This window comes from Elephas maximus, chromosome 4 (assembly GCF_024166365.1).
Source record: "Elephas maximus indicus isolate mEleMax1 chromosome 4, mEleMax1 primary haplotype, whole genome shotgun sequence".
NCBI classification, from domain to species: Eukaryota; Metazoa; Chordata; class Mammalia; order Proboscidea; family Elephantidae; genus Elephas; species Elephas maximus.
In genome coordinates, this window is record NC_064822.1 from 100,504,811 (window position 1) to 100,519,513 (window position 14,703).

The 14,703-nt window shown below is 41.5% G+C and overlaps 1 protein-coding gene across 1 annotated transcript in view; it reads left to right on the forward strand.

The window, feature by feature from the left end:
• The first annotated feature begins 7,553 nt into the window (after positions 1–7,553).
• Positions 7,554–14,703, forward strand: part of ARID2 (AT-rich interaction domain 2) — a 231,873-nt gene continuing 224,723 nt past the window's right edge. The window contains exons 1-3 of the mRNA XM_049882898.1: positions 7,554–7,802; positions 7,917–8,010; positions 9,093–9,190. Of these exons, the coding sequence (XP_049738855.1) occupies positions 7,711–7,802; positions 7,917–8,010; positions 9,093–9,190 (284 nt within the window). The 5' untranslated portion in view covers positions 7,554–7,710. The remainder of the gene's footprint in view (positions 7,803–7,916; positions 8,011–9,092; positions 9,191–14,703) is intronic.

A 14,703-nucleotide genomic window follows, 5' to 3' on the forward strand; every position in this document is an offset into this window, starting at 1 on the left:
CCCCATGCGTGCAGAGCAGAACTACTCCACAGGGTTTTCAAGGCTGTTCTGGAAGCAGATCCTTAGGCCTGTTTTCTGAGGCACCACTAGGTGTGTTCAAACCACCAACCTTTCAGCTAGTAGTCAAACACTTAACCATTTGTGCCACCACTTAGTTGAAGAATTGTATTTGGGGCCTACTTTGAATCGACTTAATCCCTCATCCATACATTTTCAGTAGAGGACAAATCAAAAAACATTTTAATGCTTTTCTTGAGAAATCTAACCTTTTCTTCAAAAAATCTATGGTATTTCTTCTTTAGAAATAGATTTTTGCTTGTTTGCTGTACTTACAATTTGATAAATTAAAATGGCATTCCTTTAAGTTTCAAAATGCTTTTTCCGAGAGGCCAAAAACATGCAAAATAAACAAACAGCACTTGAAGAGATCCCCCTAAACTTTCTACTTATCTTTAACAAATACAGCTTTAACTTTTTGGGTATCACAGAACACTTTAAGAAGCCCAAGACTGCTGCAACAATGTCTCTAGAAAAATCCAAGTAAATATATCATCTTGTATTCAGCTTCACAGATTGCATGCACTCCTTGACCACCATCAAGAGACCACAAGTTGACTCTCTTATCAAGTAGGGAATATACCAATGCCATTATTTAAAATGGACTCGCATATGCCAGAGATCATGAAGATGGCACAGGACTGCAAAGCTGACTAGACAACAACTAACAACAATTATTTTAAAAGTCTCTTTGGAAACTGACATTGAGAACAAGGATAGGTCAGGAAGGATGATCTCTGCAGTGGGCACAAATTCACCCAGGCTGATGCAGTCATGATATTATTAGCATTTTTGGTGGCCTCAGCTTTAATGGAGCAGAAAACTATTCAGCAAAGGAATGTGATCTTCAGTAAATGGCAGTGCAAAGGATAGATTCATTTCAGTGCGAAGAAAGCAAATTCCTGCATACCCTAAAGACAGGGAAGTTTCTGTTTCCAAAGGAACAGGAGGGACACCATTTAACCTCTGATTAACCCTGAGTACAATAAATAGGAAATCTGTCTTTAGATGGTGTTAAAATTAATAGAAGGTAGAAAAAGGAATTAGGAACTCATATTTATTTAAGCTATCAATCAATAGTTACTGATGGCAGTCATTTACTATAGTTAATGAGAGAAACACAGCAAAACACTCTAAAATTTTCAGCTTTGTTTAAAATACCTTGAGGCATTGGTCAACAGCAAAATTAGTTATTTTGTACTCCTGTTTATAAATATTTCTCATGCATATTATCACACAAAGATTATTCTAGAATAATTTTAATTGAGCTCTATGTGTTACAAACCAGTGTTAAAGAATCATGGCACCTTAAAAAAAAACAGCTTCCACTAAACTGTTGGTTAGAAATTCCCTTAATGTACAGCAATAAGTCCAACAATTTACATTGGTCCTGTTTGAATTTCCATTTTGATGGCATATATAAACAGCTTGTGATATGTCTTTAGAGAAAATCAAAAGCTAAATAAATTCAATTATCATTAAGTCAACAATACTTGCTGATTCATATAGTTAGGGAGGAAAAACTGTATATATGTTTATGAAACCTAATTATTATATAATTTTACATTTCAGTATAATTCCTATTTTATTGTTTTGCCACAAGCCTGCCAATTCCTTAAGCTTTATAGCTAGTCAAGAATTAAATCTGCATTAAATAGAGAATTAATTCATCTTTGGGATTTAATTTTTTAAATTAATAGCAAAGTGCAATATCAGAAGAGTCAATGTACCAAAAAATTGAAACAGAATATCAAAATTCATTAAAACAATTTGTCTGCTCCTTAGTATATTTTTTACGTTCACTGAACATTCCTTTGCCTTTCCTATAATTAAAAAGTTAATTATTCGAATCATATTTTTTATAGATCTGAGTTTTCAAATAATGTGATTTAAATGCTTGTTATTTACAGCATTTTGAGTGCACTTTAGATAAGTAAGTCTTGATCCTAACACTAATATAACACTCACTTTTTAAATATATTTAATTGTTCCTATTCTAAACAAAATTTTGAATTGAACTCTATTTTAAGATCTTACTTAAGTATTAAAAATTAAGCACCCCCCGCTCTATTTCAATATAACCTTTTTAAGCTAGCAGTTAAGAAAAATCTAGTATTGGAGTTATAGTTTCTTCGAGGGTTAAGTCCATCTCCCTTCCCTCATGTTAGGCATTCAATAAATATTTATTCAAAGATTTAGTAACTTTGATAAAATATTTCCTTGGTTTAATATGTATGTTCTCCTGAAGTTTTAGGAAGTTATTAAATACTATAAACAAAGTGTTAAAATGCTATAATTGTATATAATCAGCACAGTTAGTTTGGAGATTACTTTTCAGTGATCAAAATAGACGAAATAAATGGGAATGCACAAATGTAGCACCTTAAACCCCCAACAATTTAAAAAATTCAGGATTAGATAAATGACCTAAACAACTAATGAGATCAACTCCATATCAAAAGCACATCTGGAAGCGTTTCTCCAAAAAGTACTAGTATAATCTGCTAAAATTTAATTTTTTGGTTATTAAGTCTTATTTCCAAAGTCTTTTAATTAAAAATGATCACTTTTTAAAAAACACAAATTACACTGACTGTATATACAAAGCATATCCGCTAATATATATTGAAAAATAAACTCATAAAAAGACAATCCCCAAAAGCTTATCAGGCCCTTTTGAGCCACATCATTTAGAAATCTGTCTGTTGCAAATGTAGCCATCTGCATTACAATTACCCTAATCTTCGGGAGAAACAAGCTAGTTCCTCCTTTGCAGCCCCTAAGAATGGAAAGGCCTCATCTGTGATTTGATATTTTAATCAAATTTTCACACAAGTTAGCCCACATAAAAAAAGTACAGCAGAATACACAGGCAGAGGCAGCAAGCTATGAAAGCACTCTCGCATTTTACCAACAGTACCTTTCATTGCCAAACCAAAACCTTTAAAGAAATATAAACTTAGCTTCAACAGCCTTATTCAAGCAATCTTTTAAGTCTTAGAGTAACCTAAAATCCAAAAATTTCTTTAATGAATTGACATGACAATTCCTCAGTTAAGCTATTCTTTCTGTTGTGATCATGTGGCATAGTGGTTAAGCGTTTGGCTGCTAACCAAAAGGTTGGCAGTTCAAATACACCAGCCGCTCCTTGGAAACTCTATGGGGCAGTTCTACTCTGTCCTATAGGGTCGTTAAGAACTGGAATCCACTCGAGGGCAATGGGTTAGTTTCCTTAAGTAGTTAAATGAGGATTTTTTTTTTTAACTTAATCACAATTTCTTGATAAACTAATACTAAAACTGATGGTAAGAATCAAATATTGATATAAAATAGCAGTAACCTCACTACGGTGCGCAGGGTTTGCAGTTACCAGTAAAAACACCACTTTGCATTTTTCCCATCAAAAAGGCTTTGTCATAATTTTTCATCTAACAGTAAACTATACAAATTGTTTCAAGATTTCACTGCTATTGTTAGTTTTTTATAGGAATTGTTTCCACTAATGCCTGAAAGCTATTAACTACATTTATATTTTTTATCTTATCAAATTAGAGAATATCTATTGTTGTAAAACTGTCAGTACATCTCTCATTTTTTTTCCTGGCTCCACCTGCTCTATGCTGCCCACTATAGGAAATGCAATATGGTACTAAGAAATGTAATACTATGTACTAGGGTTACTATTAGCACAATCTCATTAAAAAAAAAAAAAATCTGGCTACTTGGGTACTAAGATAGGGTGTTTCTCTAAGAGATACAAACTGATTGGTGGTAACCAAACTCATTAAATATAAAGGACATTAAGTAGTAGGTGCAGACAGGACCAGAAACTGTATCTTGGTGATCCACTCGACACGAGTAGCAACCGGGTGCGGTAGGAGATGGGGCGTCGAACTTAAGTGACTGAGACACAGTCTGCAGAAAACTGCAGTTCTGCACTAAAGAAGAAACGTGAGAGTCAAAATTAACAAAAGCCTCAACCCTCCCCAAAAGTCATGAAGTCACAAAAGATTGCTGTAACTGGAAGACAACATCTAAAATCAGTTATTTGTGTAATGCATATCTAAGTCACATCAGATGAATCTCGTCTTTCTTTACATTCCTCTTACAAGCAAATACCTTTAATAGCTTACTTTTGTCTTACATTCCAAAAAACGGGGAAGTAGAAACATGCAGCAATCCGATAAACACTGTTTTATGTCTATGTTTTTACTTTGACTAGAGCATATTCTATTCATCAAATATATTTTAGGGCTCCATTTTGAAGATGACAACCTCTTCTGCAGAAAAGGAATTGATTTTTTTTTTAAAGTCTATTGTCTTTCATATTCACATCTTTTTTTTTTTTAAAGGGATTAAAACGTTAGTATCACTCTAAGTCTTCAGCCTTTGATACTTGGCCCTGAAAAGCAAAACACCCCATTGTATATGCATGTGTGTATACACACACGCAGAGCAGTTAGTGGTTTAAAAGTGCCAACCTCCCCTTGAAGAGTAAAAATATAAAATGTCACCCCTCCATCTGCCCTTCCAATTGGAAATAAAGACAAGTATAGTTTGCCCACTGCAGAGTGGATTACTAGAACTGAGTTCTAACATCTAACCTGAGACATTATTAACATACAATCCTAGGTCCTGTCTCGGACGATTTAAATTACAATGTACGTGCCTCAGTCCCCACTCCTGCCCCATTAGCACCAACCCGGTGCCAGGTCTGGCCTCGATCACTCAGTGCGCCGGGGCTGCCGGAATTCACGAGCACCGTCCGCCGCGGGCAACACGGCTCCCAGACTCCCTACCGCAACCGCGAGTTCCCGGGGCAGGGGCCTCCGGAGCTCCCGAGGCCAGAAGAGTACCGACTGGGCGGTGGGCTCTGGCATTTAAAAACTACCGGAAAGTCTCGGTGCACAAACGGCGCAGCCGACTCCGCCGCTGCTGCTCCGAGTGTGCCCCGTCCCGGTTCCCTCGGAGCAGGCCGGGAGGCCAGAGCGAGCGTCCGCGAGATCATGGCCAGCGGCCGGGGAGCGTGGAAGAGCAACCAAAGCCACCAGGACACGCCGAGGCCAAGTCCCCAGAACAGTCAGCCGCAGCTTTTCTTTCTCCCCTCAGTTACAATTACCCCTGCGGCTCCGGGCTCTTCCTTCGAGAAAATGAAAAATATAAAATAAGAAAGAGTAGAGGTGCTAAAATTGGTTGGCATTTCCCGACGAAGGAGATCCCCACGGCTCCATGCTTTGAAAAAGATTTCCAAACTCGGATGCATCCTCAGCGGAGGTATTCCATGTTGACAGATCTCTCGCCTCCCACAAAATGGGGCCGAGGAGGCGGCCGCTGTCTTCTCTATGGGCGCCGCCATTTTGTGAGGCGGCAGCGGCGCCGAACCCCGGGTGTGTGTAATGGTTGAATTGAATGACCCCCTCTAGGGAATCCCCGGCGCTGACAGTTACGTAAGGGGCTGTGCACAAGTGCGGCGTTTAGGGAATCCGCACAGCCTAGGCCACGCAGCTGTGCGGCCCACTTCTCCACTACCCCTAAGAGGCCCGGGTCTCTCCCACCTTCACCCCCGCCCACTCCGCCCGGGGCACAGCTTCCCGACCTCCCCTAGTCGGGTCTCCGCCCCCCACAGGCTTCGCAGACACTCACTGGCCCTCGGGTGTCAGGAACTTCCTAGCCGCAGCCTTATTCCGACCCCATTGAAGACACAAACTTTACTTGGGAAATAAATCTGTTTCCTATAGTGAGCATCGGAAACATCTTGGACTATATTACATAATTTTTTTCACCACCAAATAAATGTTCTCATTGGAACGACTACCAGAAATAACGCATCCAGACCCTGACTACCCTGTTACTTGGGGTTGGTCAGTGACTTTGCCTGTAGTGGTCATCTCTAAAATGGGAATAATAATACGTTTCATATACTGTGAACTTAATGAACATTTGTAGCAAAGGGCCGACTCTTGACACCCCTTGCAAGTGCAAACTTTAGGTAGTAGTATTTGTTGTGATGTTGTGAGTCTAAGCACTTTTTTATCTTCAAAAATATTTTTAAAAGGAGGGTCGCATTTAAAATAGTTGATAGACTGCATGGAAAAACATGGTTTATTCGATATTTATGTTAAAAAAAGAAAATATGTTAAGGAATATTTAATATACCTTAACATAAAAATATAAAGGTTAATTATCAAATGTCGAACGGTTGCTTCCCAGTTTACTGTTTGTATAATTCTGATAGTAACTAATCTAGCTTGATACGTGAAACTAACCAAAGGCAAGATGAGCATTACTCTATTTCCATAGCACTAGGACAGACAGTTCACACTGTATTTAATTTAGTTTGCTAAAGTTACTTTGTGGATAATTCATGAAAAATATGCTAACCAGGCCCCAAAATACTAGCATAGGCGCACAAAAGCCGATTCCTTTAAATCTTAAAAAATAAAAAGTAACAAATTGACTTTATTCCAATCTGTGAACGCTGCCTAGCGTGAGGAACTGTCCCTTTGAACTTCCTTTCCCTTGCTAGCGCCACACCGGTTCTGTCGGGCGGGCGGGGACTTCGAGACAGCCCTTCCAACAGCCGGGCCGGGGACGCGAACATCGCCTCCACCCCTAACCCTGGAACAACCGGTAGTGGCCGTTTCCCCGCGCCGCCCCCCTTTCCGCCTGCTTTGTGTGCGTGTGAAATGTGCGGCACATTGCAGATGAACCCTAAGCCGGGCGAGCCGAGTCTATTGTTCCCCGCGAGGAACTGCCGGGGCGGTGTGGAGCCAGGCGCAGTGCCGTGGTCGGCCCTCGGGGGTCGCTGTGCGGCGCTGGCTGCCCGGTCGTGGCGACGGCGCTGGCAGAGAGGGAGGCTGACGGGGAGGGAAGCGGTCGGGAGGCGCGCAGCAGCTCAGCCGCCGCCGGTGCCTTCTGCCTGGGGACGCCCCGGCCGCCGCGGCCCAGGCCGCGTGTGAATGTGTGCGAAGGCCCCGTAGAGCCGCGGCCGGAATACACGCTGTCACCCCGCTTTCCACAAACCACCACACAGACCTCCCCCTCCCCACCCCCAGCCCCGCCTGCCCCAGCCCCGCCGCCGCCGCCGCCGCCGCCGCCGCCGCGGCCGCCGAAACTCCCGGGCCTCCAGCGGCCCCGGCCCCTCACCGCTGGCCTTTCCCCTCGCCCGTTCGCGCGCCCGCGGCAGCGGCACCATGTTGAATCGCGTCCCCTGGCTGAGTCGACTGAGCCGGCGGCGCTGAGAGGCGGGCGAGAGCCGGGCTGCGGGGAGGGAGGGAAGGAAGGGGTGGGGGTGGGGGCCGCGCTCGCCCCGCGGCTTCGCGCGGATCCGGCAGTCGCCTGCCCCTCTAGTTTCGCTCCGATTTCTTTAAACTTTTTTAGAAATTCCCCTCCCTCCTTCCCTCCTCTCCCCCTTGCCTCCTGCTACCTCCTTCCCCTCCTCCTCCTCCTCCTCCCCCTCCCTCCCTCCCTCCCTCCCTGCGCCGCCGCCGCCGCCGCCGCCGCCGCCGCCGCCGCCGCCACCGCCGGCCCATGACTGAGCCCCGCCGCCGCCGGCCGAGGAATGGGCTCCGGGCTCTGGTAGGAAGCGCAGGGAGCGGGGGGCGCTTTTAAAACACCGATCTGGGTTTTTTTTAAACCTTCATTGAAAAAATAATGGCAAACTCGACGGGGAAGGCGCCTCCGGATGAGCGGAGAAAGGGACTCGCTTTCCTGGACGAGCTGCGGCAGTTCCACCACAGCAGAGGGTGAGAGCAGAACCGGGGGGGCAGCGCCGGGGCGAGCCGGGGCGAACGGGCTCTCCCGCCCGGGCCGGGCGCAGGGTCCCGGCTGACAAGTGCGGGGCTTTCTCTCTCCGGCAGGTCGCCTTTTAAAAAAATCCCTGCGGTGGGTGGGAAGGAGCTGGATCTTCACGGTCTCTACACCAGAGTCACTACTTTAGGCGGATTCGCGAAGGTGAGTGGAAGTTTTAATTTGTATTTCCCTCTCGCTGGCCTCCTCCAAAAAGTCTCCTTTGACCCCGGAGTGGGCGCTCGGGGCTGGGGGGGTGGCCTGCGGGGGCAAAAGGCGTTCTTTTCGCTCCCAGCCGGTGGCACGGAGGCGGACGGCGGCGGGGCTGTTTTTGGCCTGGTGGCTCGCGTGCGCGCGGCGGGCGCGGGGCTCCGGCGGGCGGGCGGCCCGGCGCCGGCTCGCGCCCTGCCCGGTGCCCGGCCGGCCCTGCGGGGACGGCGCGTCGCGGCGGGGAGTGCGGGCGTGCGGGGCGCCCGCCCGAGCCCCGTGCCCGCCCCGCGCCCGCGCCCGCCCGCCCGCTCGCCCGCTCGCTCGCTCGCGAGTCAGCTCTGCCGCCGCTGCCGCTCTAGCACAGGCGGAGACACAGAGACACACAGACTCTGAGAGCAGTTTTCGTGCAACTCAAAATTAGCGCGGGCAGGTTTAACATCGATAATCGGCTGCGAAATGATCCCGGCAGCCGGGGGCACAGCTTCGGCCCCGTCGCCCTCGGTTTATACAGCTAACAAAAGAAAGCAGGACCTGTCTCCAAATAGCCATCTTAGGCTTCAAGGCTAGGCAGAAGCTGTAGGCCTCAAAAAAGGGCCTATGGAGATGGATAGATCTGGGAGAGGGATCGGAATCGGCCCCGGTCCCGGCCCCCCCAGAACCCGCGGACGTCGCTGTCCGGAACAGTATTGATCCTTTTGAACTTTTTTTTTTTTTTTTAAGTGTAAACGGACCGCGTTGAGATTTAAAAGGGGGCGACAGAGGGACTTGCGATTGGTTATTGTCCGGGCTTCAAAAACAAAACAAACCCACCAACCCCCCCCCCAAAACAAAACAAGTGCTATTAAATACAGGGCTCTCGGGTGAAACCACAATGATTCAAGCAGCTCTTGCTTAGTAACTCTTACCGATCGATCCGAAATACCCACTGATGCCTTAGGTATCTACAGATCTCTGTAGAATGGGTATTTATTTCATAGTTAGGATAGGGTTTTCTTGGATTGTGCACTTTCAGACAAGCGTGCCTGTGTTTTTAACAGGTTTCTGAGAAGAATCAGTGGGGAGAAATTGTTGAAGAGTTCAACTTTCCCAGAAGTTGTTCTAACGCTGCCTTTGCTTTAAAACAGTATTATTTGCGGTGAGTAGTAGTGACTCTTCCACAGTATTTGGAAATAAGGAACTTAATGGGATTTGGGGGAGATTCTTTTTTTAGCCAAAAAAAAAAAAATAAATAGTTGCACGCAGTACAGTTGAAATTAATAACTTATTAATTTCAACCTGAGAAATATTAAATATCAAGAAAGCGGGATTGTAGGAAGGTGAAAGTTTTCCTCACCTATTTGGGGATTGTTTACTTTTTCCATATTCCATACAAAATCTTTACAGGGGACACCCTACCCCATCCCCCCATCTTGGTAAACATTCTTTTGTGACATTGTTTATTGATTGCTTGATATCCACCGAGGGGCAGAAAGGTGATGCTAGTAAAAGAGTTAAGGTAGTTAGTGAAACTTTGTATCCCTTGGGAAATTTTTTTCTTTGTTTTGGAAGCTCCTTTACCTCAGTATGACTTAGAATTTAAAAAAAATGAAACCTCGTGTGGTACTGTGTCATTGAACAGTTTGTAAATAGAGTATTTTTACATAACATAGTAGTAACTTTAGGTGACCAAGATTGGCTGATTTTTGAGTGACTTAAAAATGTTCGAGAAGATTATATCTTTAGGAAAATCTGGAATACTTTGAAACAGAATACTGTGATTTGGATTTTCTTTCATTCTCCTTTTTTGACTGCTTATTTGACATTAAATTTTTTATTCAGTTAGTGTGTGGTACAGTTTAGATAATATGTTCTGTGATTTAGTAGTTTTTTTTTTCTAGGAATGTTTTCATATTGTAATTTCTTATGAGGTCATCTTTTATTTTTAATGTTTGTTTAGCCATATAGAGTTCTTAGGTGGTGGTGGCTATTTAAAACTAAAATAATACTCTTTTGTGTTTTTGCTTTTTAATACTGATGTTACAGCATGGCCTTTTTTATAACGTGACTTCTACATAATTTGAGTTTTGCATTTACTGTTGCTCAAAATGCACACAGTTATTCTGTGTCATGTTCAGCATTCTGAAATAGGAAATGCAGTAATTGCACAGGTGCACTTTCTATTGGCTAGCTTAGATTGACTTCAGGCTTGAAGCTAAAGAGTTCACAGAACTTTGTGGAGTAGTTACTGAGTTATGCAGAACTCTAGAAACATTAAATAGGGTTTATTGGTATCTCTTTTTTCTGTGATATGTGTGTCGGAGTATGTTTTTAAATAAAGGGCTAATTTAAAAAAAAAAAAAATTAAAACAAAATTAATCTCCAAAACTCTCAATTTAGCAGTGGAGTACAAAGTATAGAATCTTATGTTTATGGTGGCATCAGCATGCTCATTTCCATTGTATATTTATAATATTGAGAGGAATAAATAAATGTTCTGTCTTTATGACAGTTTGAACCTTTTGTTGATATTTATTGGATTAATTGATCAAAATTCAATCTCTAAAAGGTACTATATGACACATGTGATTAATAAAACCCAAAACCCACTGCCATTGAGTTGATTCTGACTCATAGCAACCCTATAGGACAGAGTAGAACTTCCCCATAGGGTTTCCAAGGCTGTACATCTTTACAGAAGCAGACTGCCATGTCTTTCTCCCAGAGTGGCTGGTGGGTTCGAACTGCCAACCTTCTGGTCAGCAGCCAAGCACTTTAACCACTGTGCCACCAGGGTTCCTTATATGGTTAATGATGTGTATATTTTTCTGAAGAATTTACATTCATTCCAGCAGGGTTTTAGCATAATCCATTAAATGTCTAAGTTTCTAATTTTTTACAAAAGTTAATCATGAATAGTTTTTCCTGTTGTAATTTTTATCTTGAGATATATCATACGTTGATTTTGATTATAGGTACTGTTTTTAGCTATATAATTTCAAGGTTGTTTACAACTATTTATATTGTCCTCAGATCAGCTTGGGTTTTATGCTCTTATTAGAAGCTACTTTTTGGACTATGTCTTTAGCTAAATGTACTTTTCCTCCATATGTCACTCTCCAGGTTTGTTCTTGTAGGGTTGTAGCTAGGCTACTAGGAAAAAAGTTGAAGCATTTGTTTTGGAAAATAAAACCATGTGAAGATTTGCATGGCTTGTAAAGAAATACAAAGAAATATGCTGGTCAAAAATTGGGTACTACCAACATTGAAAGAATTTTTCTCTAGCGGTGTAATACTGTACAGTTAGAGAACATGTATTATGCTGGGTTTTACACATCCCTCTGAAAAATCTTAACTGGCAGACGGGATGCCAAGCTCTGACAGCATTTCTGTTACTTAACCATAGGAGTGCCTTTTCATAGTAAGAAGTAGTAATCAAGTGACTTTGTAGGTTACCTATTTACTTCATCGAATTGAGTATCATAGTTTCTGATGAGTAGATAATGCAGTGCGTTTCATAAGTCACAGGTGGAATAATTTTTTTTAAATGTTAACTGCATTTTCATTTGACCTGTTGTAAGATTACTATTAGAGCATGCGTTAGTTCTTATTAACTCTACAAGTCTGATGTTTGCTCGCATCCTCCTGTAATTTTACTGTTTATTGGATGAATGGCTGTTAGCCTAGTATTTTATGATGTATCTTTATAATATTCCAGACACATAAGAAATTGCAAACTAATATGCTGGCCATCTTTATGTTCTAACATTTTTATGTTTGTTTTGATACATACAGGGTCATTAAATACAGAGTTGAGTTTAGTGGTTTGCCAAAAGTTGGCTTGATATGTGAAAACATAAGTTTACTCATTTGTGTATTGTCTGCAAAAATTTCTTAAAGTCTGAAATAAAAAATGCAGGTGATTATTTGTTTTAACATTGGCATTTAATTTTAAAAAAAGAAGTGCCAACTGATAACATGTACTGTATTTAAAAATTGAATATTAGTCATCTATGATGTCTGTATACTTTATTTTCGTTTAGTTTCTTTTTTGGCATGTATATCTCAATGTATTCCACAAATGTTTACTCTTAGAATATCTCTATAATGATAAAAGGGTAAGATATAATTTCTCACATTTTGTAGATGGAGAAATTAAAGTGTAAAATAATTAAATGGCTTTAGGGACATTCATTAATTGGGCAAAAAAATTGTGTTCGTGACATGTGTTTAGTAATATTTGATAAGTCTATTATGAATTCAGGTTAATTGCAGATAGTTTTAAGAAATTAAAATATGATTAGAAATTACATATTGTTAAATTTATGCCCAAGTATGTTTGTTTCCAATGTGTTGCATATATACTCAATGGATCTTTTTTGTTGTTGTTCTGTTTCGGGACTAAGATGGGGGGCAGTTTATTCTCATTTCAGTAAATTTGAAGGTGTGCTATGAAGATTTAGAGAAATACTTCAAGTACGTTTGACTGGTACCAATAGTCAAGTTTAACTTGATACGTCCATTATAAAGCTTGATGTTTTGGAAAGGAGATGAAATAAACATTTAAAAGCTTATTTTACGAAAAACTGTGACTGATGTTCTGGCACTGAAACTTATAATACTGTTTTTTTTTTTTTAATGTACCTGCCTTTAGGTTCGGGAGAAAAGACCTGGCAATCTGCTCCCTTAAAGCTTACAGCCTAGGAAGCCCTATGGGGGCAGTTCTGCTCTGTCTTATAGGGTCACTGTGAGTCAGAATCAACTCGATGGCACACAACAACAGGTTGAGGGCAGTGGTGGTACAGTGGTAGAATTCTTGCCTTCTATGTAGGAGACATGGGATTGATTTCCAGCCAGTGCACCTCGGGTGCAGCCAGCCACTCTTCTGTCAGTGGAGGTTTGTGTATTGCTGTGATGCCGAGCAGGTTTCTGCGGAGCTTCTAGACTAAGACAGACTAGGAAGAAAAGCCTGGCAATCTACAGCCAAAAATTATTGGTGAAAACCCTATGTGTCACAGTGGTCTGATCCTGTTGTGCAGGGGGGCAACATGAGTGGTGGTGGTGGGGGAGGGCAGACTAGACAGCAACAACCTTAAAATAGAAATTTTATCATAGAATTGTCACCCCCCATAATAAATTTTCAGTTGCATTGTCTATTCATGTATTCTTGGTGGATTAAAAAAAAAAAAAAAAAAGGGAACCCTGAATCAGTTGCCTTGGAATTGATTCCAACTCGTGGCAGGCATCCCCATGTTTTTCAGAGTAAAACAGGTGCTCCATAGGACTTTCAGTGGCTGTGATCTTTTGGAAGGAGATCACCAGGCCTTTCTTCAGCAGTGCCTCTGAATGGATTTGAACTGTCCTTTAATATATACCAGTTGAGGGAGTATATATTAATCAGTGGAAACCCTGGTTGTGTAGTGGTTAAGTGCCATGGCTGCTAACCAAAGCGTCAGCAGTTCGAACCCACCAGGAGCTCCTTGGAAACTCTATGGGGCAGTTCTGCTCTGTCCTATAGGGTCGCTACGAGTCAGAATCGACTCGATGGCACTGGGGATATTAATCAGTTAAATGGAACAAATGCACGCGTGTGTGTTAGTGTCCACCATGTAGATCAGTTATTTTAAGAGAAAGCCTTTTATGAATTACCTGAGGTTAAGTTTCAGAAATTAATAAATTAAGACATTAAATTTGTGAGTTGCTAAACAGAACTGATAAACACAGATTGCTGTCCTTGTTTAAGAAAGAAAGGTAAAGGTAACATGTAGACTAGAACAACGACTGTATCCGAGTAAATTATCCACATATGTATTTTTAAATTTAATTTTATAACTGTATCCTTTTGAGCAAAACCTGGTTTTCATGTCTTCTGATAGTCTGTTACATTTTAGAGGGCATGCAGACTTGTTGACAGGAGGAATAGAAAGTGGAGAAAGTTGAAAAACTGATCAAAGCTCAGCCAGGATAGTGTTGTGTCCTAGAAACCATGTTTTGGTGCCAGCACAAAACAGCTTAAATTTGCCCCCAAATAGAATTAATTTAATGTTGAATCTAACTTTTTCCAAGATAGATAGTTTTAAATTTCACTAAGGATACAAACTAAAAACTATAACCCACAAATAAATGTTTAAATGCTTTTTTACATTTATATTTTTGACCTTAGCTTTTGACTAAAAATGTGTATTTCTAAATAGGCGCACTCCCTTATAATCCTCTTTTCTCTGTTGTAGATTCGGTGTTTTTGTAGTTGTTTGTGAAATCCTCTAACTTCTTTGATAGAAAAGTATATCACACCATGAATCTTTTACATTTCCAAATGGAAAGAAGATAAAAGTTGGGAAAGGAATTAAAAACAAAAATTTTAATTCCTTGGAATTTAGATGTGTTAGGTAAATTATTTAGAGTTTTTATTATTATTTTGTGAAGGCTGCTTATTGGGCATTTTCCAGAGTGATATAGAACTTCCTAAAGTTTAACGGTGAAATGGGGTTTGTCTGATTGAGAACTACAGGACATTCAGAGCAGGGAGGTGTGAAGCAGAGCAGGATTCTTTCTCTGCTTCTTTGATTTGCAGCCACCATCATCACTATGTTCTTTGGTATTCAGAATCAGTCAAGAGTAGAAATTTCTAACTTAGGCTTTATTATATACTAGTTTTCCTGAAATGTTAGT